Here is an 18,624-nt window from a genome sequence, read left to right as displayed (position 1 = left end):
AAAACACAAGCGTAGGTTTGTACATACAATTAAGACGACTGTATGAAATTATTTAATAAATAGAGTATTTATACTAAATACCGGTGTGTCTGCATTTATATTCGTGCCAGTTCGGAGTGAAACTCGGTATGGTAATTAGAATGCTGTATATTAGAGGCTGTAAATGATCAAGCTTCTGCTTTTTTGTTACTCAATTACCCCATTTTTGTTTTCTTTTTGTATTATTGATTCTGTGCATTTGTGTATTTTGTTTTTTGGTCCAGTGAAATAAATATGGATACTTCATTTGTAATGGGGCTTTAATAACAGCATGTTAATACAATAGAGAATGTTAAATATCCAGATCAAATCTTAATGAAACAAAGACCTGTGCAAATAAAAGAAGATAACTCAACTGTCAAACTGCACTACCTGGAATTTAGGGGATTCTCATGGCTGAGGGGCTGGGATTCTCATGGCTGAGGGGCTGGGATTCTCATGGCTGAGGGGCTGGGATTCTCATGGCTGAGGGGCTGGGATTCTCATGGCTGAGGGGCTGGGATTCTCATGGCTGGGGGGCTGGGATTCTCATGGCTTGAGGGGCTGGGATTCTCATGGCTGAGGGGCTGGGATTCTCATGGCTGAGGGGCTGGGATTCTCATGGCTGAGGGGCTGGGATCTATAACTACTTAAGGCCCGGGATAAGGTTTTTGCTACACTTTAGCTGTTCTATAGCTTTTCATGTTCAGGAGTTTACTGATCAAAGTATTCAGTAGTGAGAGGATTTAGTGAACTTAATTTAAACTAAAAACGTAAGCTTTCTGGTTTACACTGGGGATTAACAATACTCTAAAGAATCCGACTCGTTATGTTTGGCCTTTCACGCAGTAATGCCTATTTACGAAAGTAGATGTGGAATCCTGGAATGCCAGTGCGCTTCTCTCTGTTTTGGATTTTTTTTGTTCTTGGTTCCTGTGATCAGATAGCCAAGTTAATTTTAGAGTTCTATGATATAGCTCAAAAGGACTTGAGTTGAAGAAGTGTTATTATTGCAGGAGATTGTGAATTGAGTTCAGGGTGTGTGTTGTAGTCTGCATCTTGAAATACAATAACTGAATCTGTGTTACAACTCTGTTTGTTTCTTCTCTTGTGTTGAGCATTTGTTTTGGAAATGTACATTGGCCAATTTTTAAAATGGTAAAATGAAAATCTTTTAACTGAACATGTCAAACTTATTATAAATTCATAACCCGCTGATGTGTAAATTATCACAGACTATAATGGTAACAAGTGGCTAAACAACACAACTAAAGTCCACACTAATACACTTGCAACATTAAAATGTCTGAGATTGCTTTCTCCCGCAGCCCTCCTCCTCTTCATCCTCGCTGGCTGTTGCCAAACTGTGGAAGACCTGATTAAAGTCATCTTGCTGGGATGTAATGGCGCCAAAAAACAGGGAGCAGAACTGCGAGCAAAACAAATAACTTTTCCATCACACAGCATTATACTTTATAAAACTACATTATTATCAGTAATGTTATTTACAAATCATAAAGTTTACTGTTTTGAGCTTTTTATACAAAAGAAACCACTTCTAAGCTGCAACCCTGATGCATCTATAATGTTTGAGTGCGTAATACACCACACACAGCACCAAATATTGTTCCGAAATATTGCACCATTATTATCTCATTGTTTTCCCTTGTATGTATCTGCGCCCCAAGTATCTATACATTGGTCTATCTACACTTTGAGGAAGAGTGTTTTTGGGCTGCGGCAGTCCTCTGGGAAGTATTATTAATTTTTTATTTTATTTTTACATTCACTTGGAAGCACGAGAAATTTGGTTGTCTAAGTGTTTTCTAATTCCTAGTGAAGCCTTTGGCAATCTGTTTTTAAGAGGCCCAGCCATCCCTTTAGAATCTGCATGCACTAGGAAACCAGTCCCTTTACACCTTTTGTTTCTCTTAAATCAATGCATTCCTGTGCGGCTGAATGGGAAGGATATCGGGGTTTTCAAATATTCGATTAGTGAGAGGAGTTAGAATTAGATCGCACAAAAGTCTTTATTAAATGTCATGAATAATACCTTATTATAAGATGAATGACGAGCTGGCTCTCGTGGTGCTTGTTCTGGAGCATTCTGAAGGATATTTGACATTGCTGGACTAGCGCTGAACACAGGCTGCTGTTTGCTGATCTGTTTCATTTCCATGCTTTTTTTAATATTTTCATTGCCTGACCCCGAAAACGGAGTGCCCCGTTTTGACCTTCATAAACACACATGAAACAAAGTACAATCTTATAGACAAAAAAAAAAGTGGAAATCTGGACATTTATGCTCACGTTCTCTCGTTCTCGATATATATGCAACTCATTTTGAAATTTTAATGTAATTATACTTGAAGATCATCAGGTGGAACCTTCAGGGTGTAAAACAATTAAACAAAGCCGCGTATTTGTAAATGCACTTCATGCTCCGTAAAATAACCCACTTCACATCTATGTTTAGTTAGATAATGCATCAATACATAAAAATACATTTTCATACTGATAGGCACTCTCTTTTGGTACAAATAACGCACATTAAAATCTTTTATGTGCGTGAATGTGCACCAGCCTTGAAGCTTAAAGTTGGGCAGTGGTTGTTCCCTCAGTACCACATCATGTTAATTATTAGACTTACTCAACAATCATGCGTTGTGAGGTCTGAGTGGATGTCCCGCTTTCTGATTGATCCAGCGTTGCCAAAATAAAGTTTGCTTCAAACATCATGTCATCTATGCTAAATGCAATAGGTCTGGAAGCAGAAGAAGATGTGGTGAAAATTAATATTATTGCACCAATTCAATATTACAGAAAAAATGAATGCCAATCAATGCATTTCATTTAACTTTGGATAAAAAGAGGAGTGGACAGGCCAATGGACTCTATAAGCAAGGTCTGCCACTATAACCATGACATGAAAGAACATCTCAGCTAATGTCAGCAGGCTTGATGAATTATCAATCATCCAAAGATATAATACGTATGCTAAATATGGACAATGCTTTGAGTATTAGTTATATCTACAGATTATAAATTAAAACAATTTTGTATCTAAAAGGGTGAGAAGAAACATCTAGTAAAACACATGTGTAAATGTTTGATGGCCAAAATATAGAAAACAACCTTAACATTTAAAACGTACTTTCCGGGCTGTCCAAAATGAACTGAAATGCAAGCGCTGATTGTCTCTGCAAATGCCAGACACCCCTTATATAAAGAAAAAAACTCCATTACTTACACTAATCCTAACAAATGTTAGGTCACAAATAAAGTTTGTCACAAATAAAATCATAGTAACAAAACATTTTAAGTAACCCCCGTCGAGATATATATATATTGTAGGCAAGAACAAACATATTTATCAGATGGTGAGAATGTTTCATAAAGCAGCAACGGTATTACGAGCATCTTGTTTACCAAAGTGAATTACCCTAAGTTCTTTCAGACAAAATGTGACTTCAGAGTCTACGCCGGCTTTGAAGTAGAGGAACTCGTCTCTGCCCAGGTGTATTTCAGTGTGCATTCTCTTTGGGAAACCTTCTGCCTCCTCATTGAAGCTCTTCAGTGTAACCTTAAGAGGCGTAATAGTCAAAGTGACTTCATCCTGGCATGTTGGAAAATGTATTATTGCATCAGAAAATATTCTGTAAAACATATGCACAAACGTGCTGTTAAAATCTCATTTCTAATACATGAATCCATACGTTAGAGATTGGGTGCATATTCCACATTCACTAAAAAGCATTCCGTTTTTTTTTTTTTTTCTCTCCCCCTCTTCTTTTCCTCTCCCACTCCCTTCCTTTTGGGACCGCACGCACCTATCTCTCTGCCCCACTTCTGCAATCATGTATCACCGTAGGATACACTGTTGTGCCCTGCAGTGCTTGTCACGGATTTGTGGCGTTGTCCATGCGTCTAGTTCCCTGTATGTCTCTACGTGGATGGTTTTACACTTTGCCGCCACATGCTAACTGCTGGGATCCTTCCCGTGCTGTCTTGGTGTTTCCTGTTCCCCATATGGGTTGCGACCACGTATTCATACTGGTTTGACATATAACGACTGTGCTTCCGCTGTTTGTTGATCTCACGTGCTACTGTGCGGCTGTTTGCCTATTGCTGTTACCTCGTGAATACTGTATTGGTGACTGTGTTCCCCATTTATTATTTTTCCTTCCCCACTTTTTTTTTCTGTACCCCTAAAAATTTTTGAAACTTCCAATAAATATTGATTTACCCCCTAGAAAGCATTCCGTGTACATACAGATCCCTGGCATTCTAATGTATTACACAAGATTTGTCAAAAATAATAAAAGGATTTTTAACTCTAGGACAATAAACTAAAACCATAAACTAACCGCTTACAGATGTTTAAGGCAAATGACAACAACACTTCTCCCTTATATAATGTATTGTTTAAACATTACTTCATTTCATTAATTTTAATAAGAAATACTGAAAAATAAAACTGCGCTACTGCATTCCAAGTGCAATTTATAAAACATAGGTTCTAATGGGCAAAATAAACGATAAATAAGCATGAATATAAGCATGCAATATATCGCTGGTGGGATACACCTACCTTGAGTGCATTTTTAAAACATTAGGGCATGCGTTTGCTGAAAAGGCTGCTTCTAACGGTTCGCAGTCTTCATAATACAGTTTATGAGTTTTTGTGATACCTGTGGTGGATAGACTGGTAGATTAGAGGAATGATATGACCCCAGGAACCTATGAGCCAGAACATGGGTGAGCAGGCGCCGCCGTGTGCAATATGTTGCAAGTATAACTGTGTATCGCGATGTTATACACAATTGAGCTTAGGTGGTGCATTCATCAAATCACATATACTGTTAAATCGAATATACAAAGCAATATTTCATTAATATAGCTGGTCTCCCTCTCATTCATGGTGGATTGTAGAGGGGTGAGACGGTTGAGAGGGAGACCAGCTAAGACAGAGTTACAGTAATCAAGACGGGAGATAATGAGTGCATGGACAAGAGCCTTAGTGGCATGCTGTGTAAGGAAGGGACGGATGCAGGCAATGATTTTAAGATGGAGACTACAGTTTTTAGAGACGGACTGAATGTAGGGGGTGAACGAAAGGTCGGAATCAAGAGTGACACCAAGACAGCGTGCATGGTGGATTGCAGAGGGGAAAGATGAGTATGAGGGAGACTATGGATAACATGGTCAAATAAAAGGAAATGTAAAAAAAAATATTTTTCTCAATCATAGCTTTTATTAAATATGAAAAAATAGTTTACATGTATTAATATTTACTAGTAAAACTTTTTTCCTATAGGGTCGTCTTATATTCAGGCTTTTTGTTTTTTCCTAAATTAATATTTTGATTTTGGGGGGTCGTCTTATAATCAGGGTCGTCTTATAATCGAACAAATACGGTACTTACCATGTTTGCAGAACAACCTGAAAACCAGACGACAATTGGTAAAGTTTGTGTATATGCTGCATTTTTCCACGTTCCTTTCTAGCATGATGAGAGATCTAAACACAGGAAGAACTGCCTGAAAAAAATAGCATGTTAAAATTTGGATATCCAGACAGATTTAGGACTAGTCACTTCTTGGTGCTTGACTGGATTATTTACATGATTTGAAAACTGGCGTGTATGTTCATACATAACAGCAATCTCACTTATAACGTCAATCTTTATTACTGGGAAAAAACAGTATAGTAGCACGGCTCATGCCGGTACGACCACGTTAAAGTGTTTATTTAACATCTCTAGGAGATCACACCTTAACAAAAAGCTTTAGCCTACTTTCTTAATTTTAGGACAGATTGCTTAATGTTTCTCAAATTCATTTGGTTATTCTATTTAAGAGTTAAATGTGCTGTTTCTACAACTCTGCTTAATATAACATGTTCTAATTAAATATATCTTACATTTGGTGCATTCTATACATCTATATGATATGCATATCTAGAATTCTTATTTAGGAACAGCTTTATGGTAATTTTCTTGATTTCCTGTAAGCATCTTCGAATCAGCGATTTTATTTTGTATGAATTTCAGAAATTGCACAAAAAGTTACTGGTGGGAATCAAAGAAGATATTTAATCCAAGAAGATACATTAAACATGGCATTACCTTTATTGATAATTTACATCTGAGCTGCAAAATCACATTGCCTTGACCTTGCTCCTGAATAGATGCAATGTGGTAGTCGTGGAAAAAGAAGGATGATAAAAGGACGCAAGCATATGCTGATCTGGCTGCATTCACCACTCGTAGAGCAAGCTAAAGGAATAGAAAGGACAAAAAGTGAACTTGCACAAGTGATGTGGAACAATCTTTGCATATTGTGTCTCTGTTAATATCTTTTAAAATTATACCCAATAAAACCAACAAAGTCTGACGTCTGTACAACAATGCTGGTTCTGCTGGCTGATACGCCCAATAGCCAGCCTAAAATTCTATGGATTCAACTAAACATCCACCATGGACAAAATGCCAACATGTTACATTCATTCATGGTTTCCTATTTCACAGACACTTTGTAGATATAATTTTGCATCCACTTAACTATGTTACCTCTTCATACACACACATACACTCACTGGCCACTTTATTAGGTACACCTTGCTATTACCGGGTTGGACCCCCTTTTGCCTTCAGAACTGCCTTCATTCTTCATGGCATACTTTCTACAAAGTGCTGGAAAGATTCCTCAGAGATTTTGGTCCATATAGACATGATGGCATCACCCAGTCGCTGCAGATTTATCATCAGCAACACTCAGGTAGGCTGTCGCATTTAAACAATGAGATGGTTGTGCGAGAAAATCCCAGTAGATCAGCAGTTCCTGAAATACTCAGACCAGCCTGTCCGGTACCAACAACCATGCCATGTTCAAATTCACTTAAAACCCCTTTATTCCCCATTCTGATGCTCGGTTTGAACTTCGGCAAGTTGTCTTGACCGCGTCTACATGCCTAACTGCATTGAGTCACTGCCATGTGATTGTCTGATGAGCTATTTGTGTTAACAACCAATTAAACAGGTGTACCTAATAAAGTGGCCAGTAAGTATATATATATATATATATATATATATATATGTGAGAATTTTCGTTAGGAATGGAATCTACAACAATAAAAGAAAAGCTGGCGGATCATGAGGTTTGGGGCCATATGATTCACGAGAAAAGTAGAAAAATTTAACCAAACTTACTCCTTTTTCCAAAGGGTCAAACCATAGCTCATCACCAATTCTTGAAAGAGAATGGATGGCTTTTCCAAAGACTACAGTCAACAGAAAAGGGAGAAACCTAAACATATTATCACAAAATAAAATTCAAACAGATGTGATCAATTTTAATGAAAAAAGGCAACTCACGTGTTTAATTGCTACTAATATCCTTTAATGAGAGAATTTAAATAAAATAATTGGGAATTGGAACTTGAAATGCAATGCATATAAAAGTATCATGCTTGAAATAAAAGTTATAGCTTATTCGGTAAGTAATAAACTAAATTTGCTTTTTAAAACTTTATTTTTTTTAGATTATAAAGTAAAAGTTTATTAAAAATGACAGATCTGAGAAGAAATACAATTAATAAATAACACCGTGAAAAATAAAACCAAAATAACGTGCTCTTATGGTGAAAAATAAAATGAAGGTGATACTTCCCTGATTTGGACCGCAGCTCCCAAATAACACTCTCCTCCAAGTGTTAAAATATACAACAAACGAAATTTAAATGGGGCGCAGGTACATGTAAAGGGAAAAAAATAATAATACAATATAGTGTAGATGGTTTGTTCAATGTGAAGCTTAAGTGATATAATGCACTCACAAATCAAAGAATCGATTCCAACCCATCAATAAGGACTGTATATAATCTTTAATGTTCTTCTTGAGAAAATCTAAAAAAACAAACTTCAATGGTGCAGTATTCCCAGATCAAATGTCAACAAATGGAAAAAAATGCACTCACAATTGTATATGCACTACAAGTGCATATATAGGCGTAGAAAGTCCACTAGAATGTGGGATGTAGCAATCTCCAATTGAATATCAACGCATTTCACCCGTAGGCTTCTTCAGGAAATCAATTGAAAAAAATGTCCATAAAATTCAGTAAAAAATCAGCAATCCGTAAATGATTTTTAGATTTTCTCAAGAAGAACATTAAAGATTGTATACAGTCCTTATTGATGGGTTGGAATCGATTCTTTGATTTGTGAGTGCATTATATCACTTAAGCTTCACATTGAACAAACCATCTACACTATATTGTATTATTATTTTTTCCCCTTTACATGTACCTGCGCCCCATTTAAATTTCGTTTGTTGTAAGAAATACAATTAAAACTTTATTTTTTGTTGCAAATGGAACAACAAGGTCTGTATATGTTAAGAACATCTCAATTATACATGAGAACAGATAACTCCCATTTCTCTCAAATGCAACAAAATTAATGAAGTAACCATCAACACAAAAAACAAAAGATCTCCTCTAATCCTCCTCCTTGGATTGCACTGGGAGAGCGATCACAATCGCCAAATCAGATTTGCACCTTACCACCAACTGCAAATGAAAAAGTCAGTGGCATTATTTGTGCCAGTCGGATGCGGACACATTGCATCTTTCATAAAGGTCCTCATGTAATATAGTTTGAATGCCATGTCATAAACATATTATTTATCATTGTAAAAGAAGATATTCCACATGGCTTTGGAAAAAAAAACAGTTTCCGGTTTCCAGTACAATCGGGGGTCTACACGGGGTGTATTGAAATGTGGTTTTTATCCTGAGCTTGAGTGTGTTGTCGAGCGTCTTGAGTGTCTCTTGGCTTCTGTGCTCTCTATCTAAACGAGCCTCCAGCTAGTCCATCCTAAACTGTTCATGACTTTAAACGGGTGTAGAAAGCGATCTATGATTGCAGCAGGGGCCCTGTGTGGCCCTCCCGCAGACATTAATGTCCGCCATATATTGTATTGATTAATGATCGCCTCCTAAGCTTATGCGGTGCCACTGAAATGCCTCAATAGGCAACACCAAACACCCACCCCAGGACGCACTGCAGCCCCGGAGTGTGGTCACAAGCACCACTACCAGAGATTTTGCTTCTCTCAAGTTTCCAAGAAGGTCTCTCCCCCTGCAGGTTGAATTCAGGTACTGCATTTAACCATGCAAGTCAATGGAGTCCAGCTTTCTAATCACAATACAATTAAAATAGTTTAATAGTAAGAATAATTCCCCACTGATTTCACCATCAGGGGAACCTTCCGGTTCCCACAAAATGTAAAAAAAAAGTTTCAATATGTTAAATATACTGACTGACCTATTAATGTCATCTGATTATGTAATGTAACATAATCTACCTCAACATTTAAGATACTCATTAATGTTATACCTTTGACATGCCCACCGGGAATAACACACTTCATGGTAGAAATCCCCTCCAAACAGCTACTATACTGGCACTTTATCAGGCTGAAAGAGAATGTAGTGGGCATTCACTAATATTACTTAGTCTCTGGAACAACTATGTGTGTTATACGGCTCACATATACAAAATAATAACCATACTGTAATTCCTCCACAAAGATTATCGCATAGAACCAGAAAGGCGGGAATGTTAGGCACGGTCTGGCCAATCAGCAACAGTAGCCAGCACCGCACAAGTGGCTCAAAACAAAATGACCGACATCGCACTACTTCCCTTCGCAAAGCTGCAAAAAAAAAATATATATATGTTTGGCCTTTGTCGCGCTCCGTAGTCACATCCTCATAGCTTCTTCCGTCTATCCGTCATTGGCTTCAGACAATTGTCTGTAACTTCTTATTGGTCCCTGGCTCAATCTTGTGATTGGTTGCAAGTGGTGCATCCCTATTGGTTGTTGTAGTCTTTGACGGCTGTCTTCTTGTGTGAACGGCTCCGAGGTGCAGAATGGTAAGGCGTTCGAATAAACCTTCCAGTCGACGGACAGTTCGAGCGAATCTACCTCAGAGGCCTCCTTTGCCGTTCGCGGTTTTAGCCCGCTGCATGTAGACGTAGAGCGAGTAATAGGGATCCTCGCTTTGCGGCCAAGACGAGGCTCGGGGCCTGAAGTGCCCCGACTGTATGGAAATGGGTGTTGGTGCAGCCTGTCATATGATCTCAGGCTGAGCACATCCAGCTCGTTCACCGAGTGCACCCGTCACCGCTGCCTAGATTTACCCGAACATTAAACATATCCCCTGTAACATCCATCTAACTAGAACTTCTTGGAGATCTGCTTATGGAACATGACAATTTCGTTTTGTTTTATACATTTCTGCTACTTCTTTCTATACACATACATTACCATAAAAGAGAAGCCACCAGGTCCAATACATTGGTAGATGCTGCTTGTAAATTTGTATCTAAGATTTACTAAGGACCTTTCGTAAAAAAAATTAAAATATATATATAATCAACCCCCCCCTGATTAATTTTGCCCACTTTTAACTTTTCTGTATTTTGCGATGCCAACAATAACCCCTTCCTGGCTACATAGACTACATAGCTGTATTAACGCCTTTGGGATTTTCCTGCATACCCTTCAATGCAGACTAGATGACCCGAATGGTTCTCATTTGCCATCAAATTCCGTGTTTCTACTCTCAGTATGAAAATGATTTTTTTTGCGCCACTCGGCCCCGAAACTCAAACTATGTTTGTTTTGAAAAATCTGTATCTGAATATATAATAACATTATTTGAAAGCACTTTTCTATCCCCATCCTCTATCATTTGGTTTGTGCACTCATAGAAATCCAATTTAACATTTCCTATCACCTCAAATTGATAAATATTATATGTTCATTTTCCTAATTTGTTACCCATTTTCTTTTGCTTTCTTTTATTTAACATCGCTCATGTTTCACCCTTTCACACTCCCTTGTCTGCAATCAACTCCTCCATAAGCCTGGGCACAGAGTAAGTTTTCTCTAATCACGCACTAACCCCGGTGAGGGATCGGTGATTGAAATCTTCATGTATCTTTTCTTAAGCTGGAAATACCTTTTCTCTGCTCATTTACTATTGACCGCACCAAGCTTGAACAGTCTGCTTCTGCCGAACAATAAAAAGCACGTCATTTTCCGTTTCCATCTTCGCATGTTTTTAATTTGTATTTGATTCTTTTTGATATGAAGTAGGGGTCCAAATCATTTTGGATTTTATATAAAACCACAAAATTTTGTTGGGTCAGCACTGTCGCAAACGTCTTGATTGCCGTGTTTTGTAACTTATTGTTTTGGGGCTTTTTTCTTCTTTTTTTTGCATCCAGATGCAGGCAAATTATTATTCAGTGATTTCCTTGCATTTGGACTAATTATCGCTTGGTATTTATATATAATGGAGTACTGGTCATTTTTAAAGTTGTTTGTGCTACCAGAACTTCTCTAAAATGTGTGTTTTTTTTTACATGATACTTTCATCACAAATCCCCCTCCTTAGTGCAAACTTGAAACAGTATTAAATAGTAAGAATATTATGTTCGAGTGATGACATCACTACAGTCTCATCTACAAAAAAAAAATATATATATATATGTGTGTGTGGCGCCAGCAGATTCTGTAGCGCTTTACCAGTAGTCAGTAGGATACATTTAAAATCACAAACTGATACAATTTTTAGATTATATTCCTGCTTTACAATAATGTTTTAAGATTAGTGTGTATTTGCAGTTAAATGTCTTGTAACTATTTAATAAGGCACTGAAGGCAATAATCCATTACTAATAGGGTGTACTTTCATGCCTGCTAATGTGTGAAAGACTGTCTTAAGTAGTAGAAAGGTTTTCTTTTGCGATGCATGCACACACAGAGATTTCTAACTTGCGTTTGCTTCTTCAATCTCTTTAAGTTGGTCTTGGTGTTAGGAGATCTGCACATTCCACATCGCTGCAACAGCCTGCCAGCAAAATTCAAGAAGCTGCTGGTGCCTGGAAAGATCCAGCATATCCTGTGCACCGGGAACCTCTGCACCAAGGAGAGCTACGACTACCTCAAGACTCTGGCTGGGGATGTTCACATTGTCAGAGGAGACTTTGATGAGGTTTTCACGTTATCTTTTTTTTTTTTCTGTTGCTTAAGCTAAAGGCATTTTTAATAAACTACTGAGTCAGATCTGGTCCACAGACCTTTTTTTTATGCAGCTCTTAAGAGTGCTAGAAAAAGCTCATTCATTCATCTGGATAGAAACATTGGTTTCTTAAAGACGATCTAGAAAATTAGCAAGTCTTCTGGAAACATGGCCATTCCAGTAAGAGAAACTAGCACTGCCATACCATGTTAATGCACCAACAATTTCTAGTAGTTCTGGAAACCTGAATCCACCACAGTGGACAAGAAATGCTATTTTCGCATTGATGTGGTGTCCCATATACTAAATGCATAGCTGATCTAGCTGGAGGTTAGGGCTAATTTGCATAAAGAAGTAGTTCATGAGGAGAAAATTAAATAATGGCCAGTATTTCAATGATCAGATTACATTACGAAAGGTTTAAAGTGTGCCCGTGCAAAATCATTTGCTGTAGTGCAATTGTTAGCAAGTGCAAAGAACCAGTAGAGCGCAAGAGGAACTGTAGTTTGTTTCATGCATTTATGTGCAGTTATCTATTTACTGCGGGTGTCTGGTTTCTTGTACTATTGTATATTGATGTAAAGTGAATAAACAATTAAAAACAATCCCTACTTCTTTTACTTGCCCTTTACTATTGTGTCATAGGATTAGGACCGGATGTCTGTGGGAAACCCAGAGACATTTTAGGGGCCATTTCTATCTGTACAAATGTATATTTTATGTGTGCATAGATGTGAAGCATTTCATTTATAACATTTTTATTTTGTTCTCTTTTTTTAGAACTTGAATTATCCTGAACAGAAGGTTGTGACTGTTGGTCAGTTTAAGATTGGCTTGATCCATGGCCACCAAGTCATTCCATGGGGAGATATGGCTAGCCTGGCGCTATTACAGCGGCAGCTGGATGTAGATATTCTGATTTCAGGACATACACAAAAGTTTGAGGCATTCGAACACGAAAACAAATTCTACATTAATCCTGGATCTGCCACAGGAGCCTACAACGCATTAGAAAAGTAAGTCCTTTTTATGTTAGACTTTTATTCTGTAGATCACTTAGTGTGTTTGCAAATCCACCCCTGTGTCACGCTGGAATAAACAAAACTTTTGGGTATTAGCCCCAATATAGGCAGAACATTTGGGGTACATTCCCTCCCAAAAACACTTAATTTCTTGCAATGTGTTTGTTCATCAATTCTTGGTTATATATTTTATTTATATGATAGCTGAAAATTGTGTTACTGTGAATTTTCAGAATAACGTATGTCATACGTAGTCTGCTCTGCATGTAGGTATCTTATTTTAATTGCATTTTCCACTCAATTTCTATACCCACTTTAAGGTGTTCCGTTATTCTCTTGCAGTAACATCATTCCTTCTTTTGTACTGATGGACATACAAGCATCAACGGTCGTCACCTATGTATACCAATTAATTGGTGATGATGTCAAAGTAGAAAGAATTGAGTACAAGAAATCCTAAAACAAATCCTTTGAACTTGTCACGGCCTTTAACTTCCATTCCCACTCGGTCTTCAATCAAGTCATGTCTTGCAGCAGCTATAGGACGTTTCTTAAAAGCTTTGTAGCATTGTTTGCATTGTAACATTTTAATTTCATGCAGCTGTAGGTTTGTTGTAAACTAAACTATATATATATTAATTTGTTCATTTACCTGTGTTCTGAAATTGTGCCACAATAATGTGTAAAATTATACACTTGTAAATATCTTAACGTTGTTAAGAAATGCTACCAAAATAACAATACAAATTGAAAAGTGTGGGTGTTGCCTTTTATTTCTTGTGTGTTCATTTATGAAATGTGACTCTGTCACCTTCACAAAATACAATTCCCTTCCTTATAGGCGGATCACCTTCTACAACGCGAAGAATAGAGGCGAGGAAGTTCATACAGCAGAATGTCTTATTCTGTTATAAATATGCCTCCTAGAATATTTCTAATGGGGAGCCAAGAGCCAAGTGGGTATCTGGCTACCTTGTTGGCATGTTAATTCAGAATTGCATGTCAATCGGTATGGTGCGGTTACTAGTATTTTACTCAACTGTGAATTGTAATATTTAGGAAAAGTGATATGCTGTAGGGAAAAAAAACCTGAGATCTTAACAATTGTTTTGAACAAATGAACACAACAACCAATATTATTATTCTTCAACAAACTGTCTCTTGTAATGTTAACACAAGTCAACCTCCTCCCATTAGTAATGATTATTAAACAATCGTAGCCGTTAAGTGGTTCTAAAAAATATATATTTTCATAAAAGCCGTGGAGAACATTCTTCAAGGACGCAAACTATTTTTCAATCTATTTTTTTCCTGACTTGTCAGAATGCTAGGCATCTCATTTGTTTTCCTTTGAGTCGTATCGCCTAATGTTATTTGCAGAGCCTAAAAGAAAAAAATAAAAACAATATATGGAAACGGAGTAGAAAATTATTTTTTGTATAATTGTTATGATGCGCATTTTAAAAAGGGGGATGTTTCAGTTCCACTTAGACCAACCTTAACCCTTCTAGAATGTTAAACATTACTAAATGTCTTTTTTCTTTAGTCTGAATGTTAATATATTTAAGAAGTTTTTTCAGTTTCTGTCAACACCCTATGAGTGCCAGGTTTTCCCAGTCAAAATTATGAATGAGACAAAACCTAAATCATTTCTGGTCATTCAACGGTACTACAAATTATGTTTTAAATACTTAAATAGCTAGCTTAACTGTGCATATTTACGAATCCAATTCCATGTATTCGTTTCTGACGTGTCCAAAACGTCACCTTACCATGCGCGGTCTTTGGATCCAGGTATTGATGAATCAGTGTATTCATGTGGCTGGTGCTGTAGACCTTGGCAATGCTACATAAATACCGTTTCTGGCCGATAGTAAGGCCAGGGTGCTGAAATAAAAAATCATTATGTTTATATTGTTGTACAATACATACTTATTGATAGACTTGACATTTTTGTCATCTTTTGTTGTCCATTGTTTCAATGTTTCCTTACTTCTGTTCAATAGAACGTTAACATTCGGATGATGTCATATCAGCTCAATTTTTATAATCAGGGGAACAGATATTTTACAAATTCCCAAGCACATTCCATTTTGGGTTTTTATTATTAAAATATTAACCGTACTGGAAGATACAATCAATCTCGACCTCCCATACCCGTAGAATTGCCTTTGTAATTACGTGCACCTACTCTCACTATTCCCTGACCTGTGAATGAAACCACAGGCACGATGGCACGGTGTTCTTAAGGCTTTGTGCCACATATAGCATTTTTTGTTAAAGCCATATCGGAGGGGGGGTAGACTGAATGTTGAGCAGAGAAAAGAAATAGGCATACAATGCCAGGTTTGATTGCTTATATTTTTAATAATGTATAAAACAATGGGGAGATTTACCTGAAGAAATGTCTTATTTCTCATAGAGCTGGGAATGTGGACAGTATTAACCTGTGACGTTTCAGACCAATTCTTGGATCCTGTACTCCCTTTGGTTGTGTTCCTTGTTTCACAAACGTTAGTATCATCTACCGCTGTGGAATAAAGATAATAATGGCCTTGTATCAACAACCAAGCAACGAAACAAAACGCAAGGCGTTGGCATAGGCAAATATTCTCATCTCTAAACGTTACAGTTTCAGCACAGGTTCTGATTCTGCGAAACTATCTTCCGGTAGAAGGATTGTGGAATGCACACCATAAACACATGGTACATACAGTATATGCACATAACAAAAACAAATACCAGGGAGAGTTCAGTTAAAACACTTTGGATGTGGATATTTTCTTTTTATTGTTGATATTAAAGTCATCCGTCTCCACCTCTAGGATTTCAACAATCTTTTACAGAAGGAGATGAGTGCCTAGGACCCTTTAAATGTCTAATTTGTATTTATATAAGATGTTTGGATATTTTGAAAAATGTGTCTATAGAACAAGAGTTCATAATCTAAAACTAGAGGGTCCGAAGATTAGATCTAAGAGGGTATAGCCATGCAGCAGAAGTGGTAAGGATAACGTGGAAATGTAAACACGCATGGGACAGGCGTCTGCTATCCTGAGTCTAAGATCAGACCAAGCACTGAAAGAAATGGGACTAGATGGACTGAATGCTTCTTATGTGCAGTCAAGTCCTGTGTTCCTATGCTTATAAGGCCTCATCTGTTCTTCCCTCCCCCTACTACCAGATGACTCCGGCCTTCTTATTGCTCAATATGTCTGTAGGTATGTTTAATAATCTCATAACTCTTGTGTAATATACCCCGACCTCCTCACTAACTTTAAATTTCTACGTGATGTAATACTTGTTATGCCGTGTTTGCCCATTACATAACGCCGTAGAATATGATGATGCAATATCAAATAAGTAATATAACTGAAAATAAAAATGTGCTGTTCCCAGTTCCTAACGCTTGCAATAAAACGGCAGTAAGTAAAGATTTGATCTATGAATCCTTACTTTCAATACACAAAGCATCTTCTCTTATTGCAGGATGGATGATGTCACAAAATACCATGAAACCCTAAAAAGTACATACTATGTGGAAGAAGCAAGAATCATTCCTTTATTCAGTGCTGTTAAATGCATTATTCTATAATATAATATGTACATTTTGATCAGTAGTCACTGGAGGGATGCCAACAGATACAATAACAAGCATGTGTGTTAGGTCATCATTTAATCATGAAGCTTATTGTAGAGGTTTCATTGCCATCTGAGGGTGATGTATAAAAGAGTATTAATCATGGTACCAGTTGCTAGCGTAATAATATTTTGGTTAAATACTATTATAGGTATCGTATTGCACTTACTGTGCATTTGGTTCTTGTGATCTTGGTCAGCTGACCTGTATAAAATAAAATAAATACTTATCGTTAAAAACTCCATTCTATAATCCAAGAAATAAAGGGGCAGCAGGAGATTAGGACAAACATTGAGGCATTACATCACTGGCTTGTATCAGGACTATCAAATCTCAGGAGCCAATTAGCTATTTTCTATATAGATTTGTCCTACATAGAATTTGATGAAGTACCATTTGGCCCATCTGCCCATATTCTTGATGTAAAACCTTAAATCAGTCCTTAGTCTTGTCTTAGATTCACAATAGCTTTATGCCTATCACATGCATATTTAAACTCCAACACTATTAGCCTCTACTATTTATGATGGGAGGCTGTTCCATTTATCTACCACCCTCTCGGAGCATGAGCCCGGTTGTGCCCATGAGTGCTACAAAACATGTAAACGTTATAGAGATGCAGGAAGCAGGACACAAACTGAAAATTTACATAATAGCGAGCTGACGTGATGTAATGCAAAATATGACAATTTTAAAAAGGATCATTCTACCTGCACATCAAGAAAGGTGGGGAGGGTACAGCAACAGCTGTGTGGCCAAGCATACCGCCACCCCACTTATTTTAATTCTAATACAGCCACGTTGTTCTCATCCAATTTTTAGTGCAATGAAGTTTTTTTTAACAATGCCATTATAACCCTCACTCCCTCTAAATTCTTCTCACACATCCCCGTGACCTGACCTTATCAGGCTCTATCCTTTCTCCTTAACACTATCGTGATGCCCATGTCTGGGATGTTTTGTGGTTAGTATTGCTTTTGACTTCATAAAGGGAGGCTGATACTCTTCAAAGCTCAACCTTAAAATAGAACATTAGTCCAATAAAAACGTATTTTTCTGTATTGCAGTACTCATCTGTTACTCTCATTTCAAATTATACATATATATTATATTATATTATATATATATATTCTTTGTCATTTTAATTCTAGGTGTTGTCAATGACGGATTTCAAGTCAAATGAAACACATCTACTCTGAAAACAGATGGATGTTATATTTGGATGCACATTCACAACAGGAGTGGGTCTGTCTACCAGTTTCCATGACAAATCTTGAATGAGGCATTTCTATCTATATTTTAAATGTTACAGACACACGTAAAGCGCGTGGGATGTATAAACTCACACAGAGTAACATGTTAAAGGGATTCAGCCAATGGGATCTGCTCTGTCATCGCCACATATAGTCTGTGTGTCTGTCTGTGTGTCTCACCTGCTCTCAAGTCCTTTCTTACCGAGCGGCTGCCCCGTAGTAGTGATCGGTCTGCTCATCTTCTAAACATGAATACAAATCTCCGCCCCACCCAGCTCATATGTATCGTTGTCAGGAGAGGGAATGGTTACAAATACTTTAGGGATTTAAACCTAGCAACCAGGTGCGCATGCGCGGTCCCCTATGTCCTATCCATATAACTGCTTTACTAACATAATTAGCTTTAATTATTAAGAAACTCCTGTCATTGTATTTACAGCTGAAGAAGCAGTATAGGTCGAATACTCATTATCAGACGTTCCCATGAGAATATAATCTGGTGAGACCGGACAATTAACTTTAATACTAAGAAGAGACTATAGTCTTCGTTGATTATAAGAGACTGTGGATTTATTTCCTTATATTTTCCTAAAGT

General features: G+C 37.3%; 3 protein-coding genes across 3 annotated transcripts; 1 reads left to right on the top strand and 2 right to left on the bottom strand.

The window, feature by feature from the left end:
• Positions 1 to 1,062: 1,062 nt before the first annotated feature.
• On the bottom strand, positions 1,063 to 9,452 carry RAD9B (RAD9 checkpoint clamp component B). Its single transcript, XM_053472955.1, has 10 exons — positions 9,419 to 9,452; positions 7,229 to 7,299; positions 6,146 to 6,295; positions 5,444 to 5,558; positions 4,610 to 4,709; positions 3,461 to 3,674; positions 3,173 to 3,237; positions 2,669 to 2,782; positions 2,072 to 2,252; positions 1,063 to 1,447 (listed from the first exon to the last, which is right to left on the bottom strand). Exons 1-10 carry the CDS (start codon positions 9,450 to 9,452, stop codon positions 1,316 to 1,318), a joined length of 1,176 nt encoding a protein of 391 aa, XP_053328930.1. The 3' UTR covers positions 1,063 to 1,315.
• A 411-nt stretch (positions 9,453 to 9,863) lies between these two features.
• On the top strand, positions 9,864 to 13,971 carry VPS29 (VPS29 retromer complex component). Its single transcript, XM_053473010.1, has 4 exons — positions 9,864 to 9,958; positions 11,896 to 12,087; positions 12,895 to 13,130; positions 13,479 to 13,971. The coding sequence occupies exons 1-4, from the start codon at positions 9,956 to 9,958 to the stop codon at positions 13,594 to 13,596; spliced, it is 549 nt and encodes a 182-aa protein (XP_053328985.1). The 5' UTR covers positions 9,864 to 9,955; the 3' UTR covers positions 13,597 to 13,971.
• A 496-nt stretch (positions 13,972 to 14,467) lies between these two features.
• Positions 14,468 to 18,339, bottom strand: FAM216A (family with sequence similarity 216 member A). The gene is made up of 5 exons (XM_053473043.1): positions 18,210 to 18,339; positions 16,946 to 16,980; positions 15,533 to 15,666; positions 14,909 to 15,023; positions 14,468 to 14,519 (listed from the first exon to the last, which is right to left on the bottom strand). The coding sequence occupies exons 1-5, from the start codon at positions 18,266 to 18,268 to the stop codon at positions 14,473 to 14,475; spliced, it is 390 nt and encodes a 129-aa protein (XP_053329018.1). The 5' UTR covers positions 18,269 to 18,339; the 3' UTR covers positions 14,468 to 14,472.
• Between the last annotated feature and the right edge of the window lie 285 nt (positions 18,340 to 18,624).

The sequence above is a fragment of the Spea bombifrons genome, chromosome 1 (genome assembly GCF_027358695.1).
Source record: "Spea bombifrons isolate aSpeBom1 chromosome 1, aSpeBom1.2.pri, whole genome shotgun sequence".
NCBI classification, from domain to species: domain Eukaryota; kingdom Metazoa; phylum Chordata; class Amphibia; order Anura; family Pelobatidae; genus Spea; species Spea bombifrons.
The sequence above is the reverse complement of the archived record's forward strand: the minus strand, read 5'-3'. Positions and strand labels throughout refer to the sequence as shown.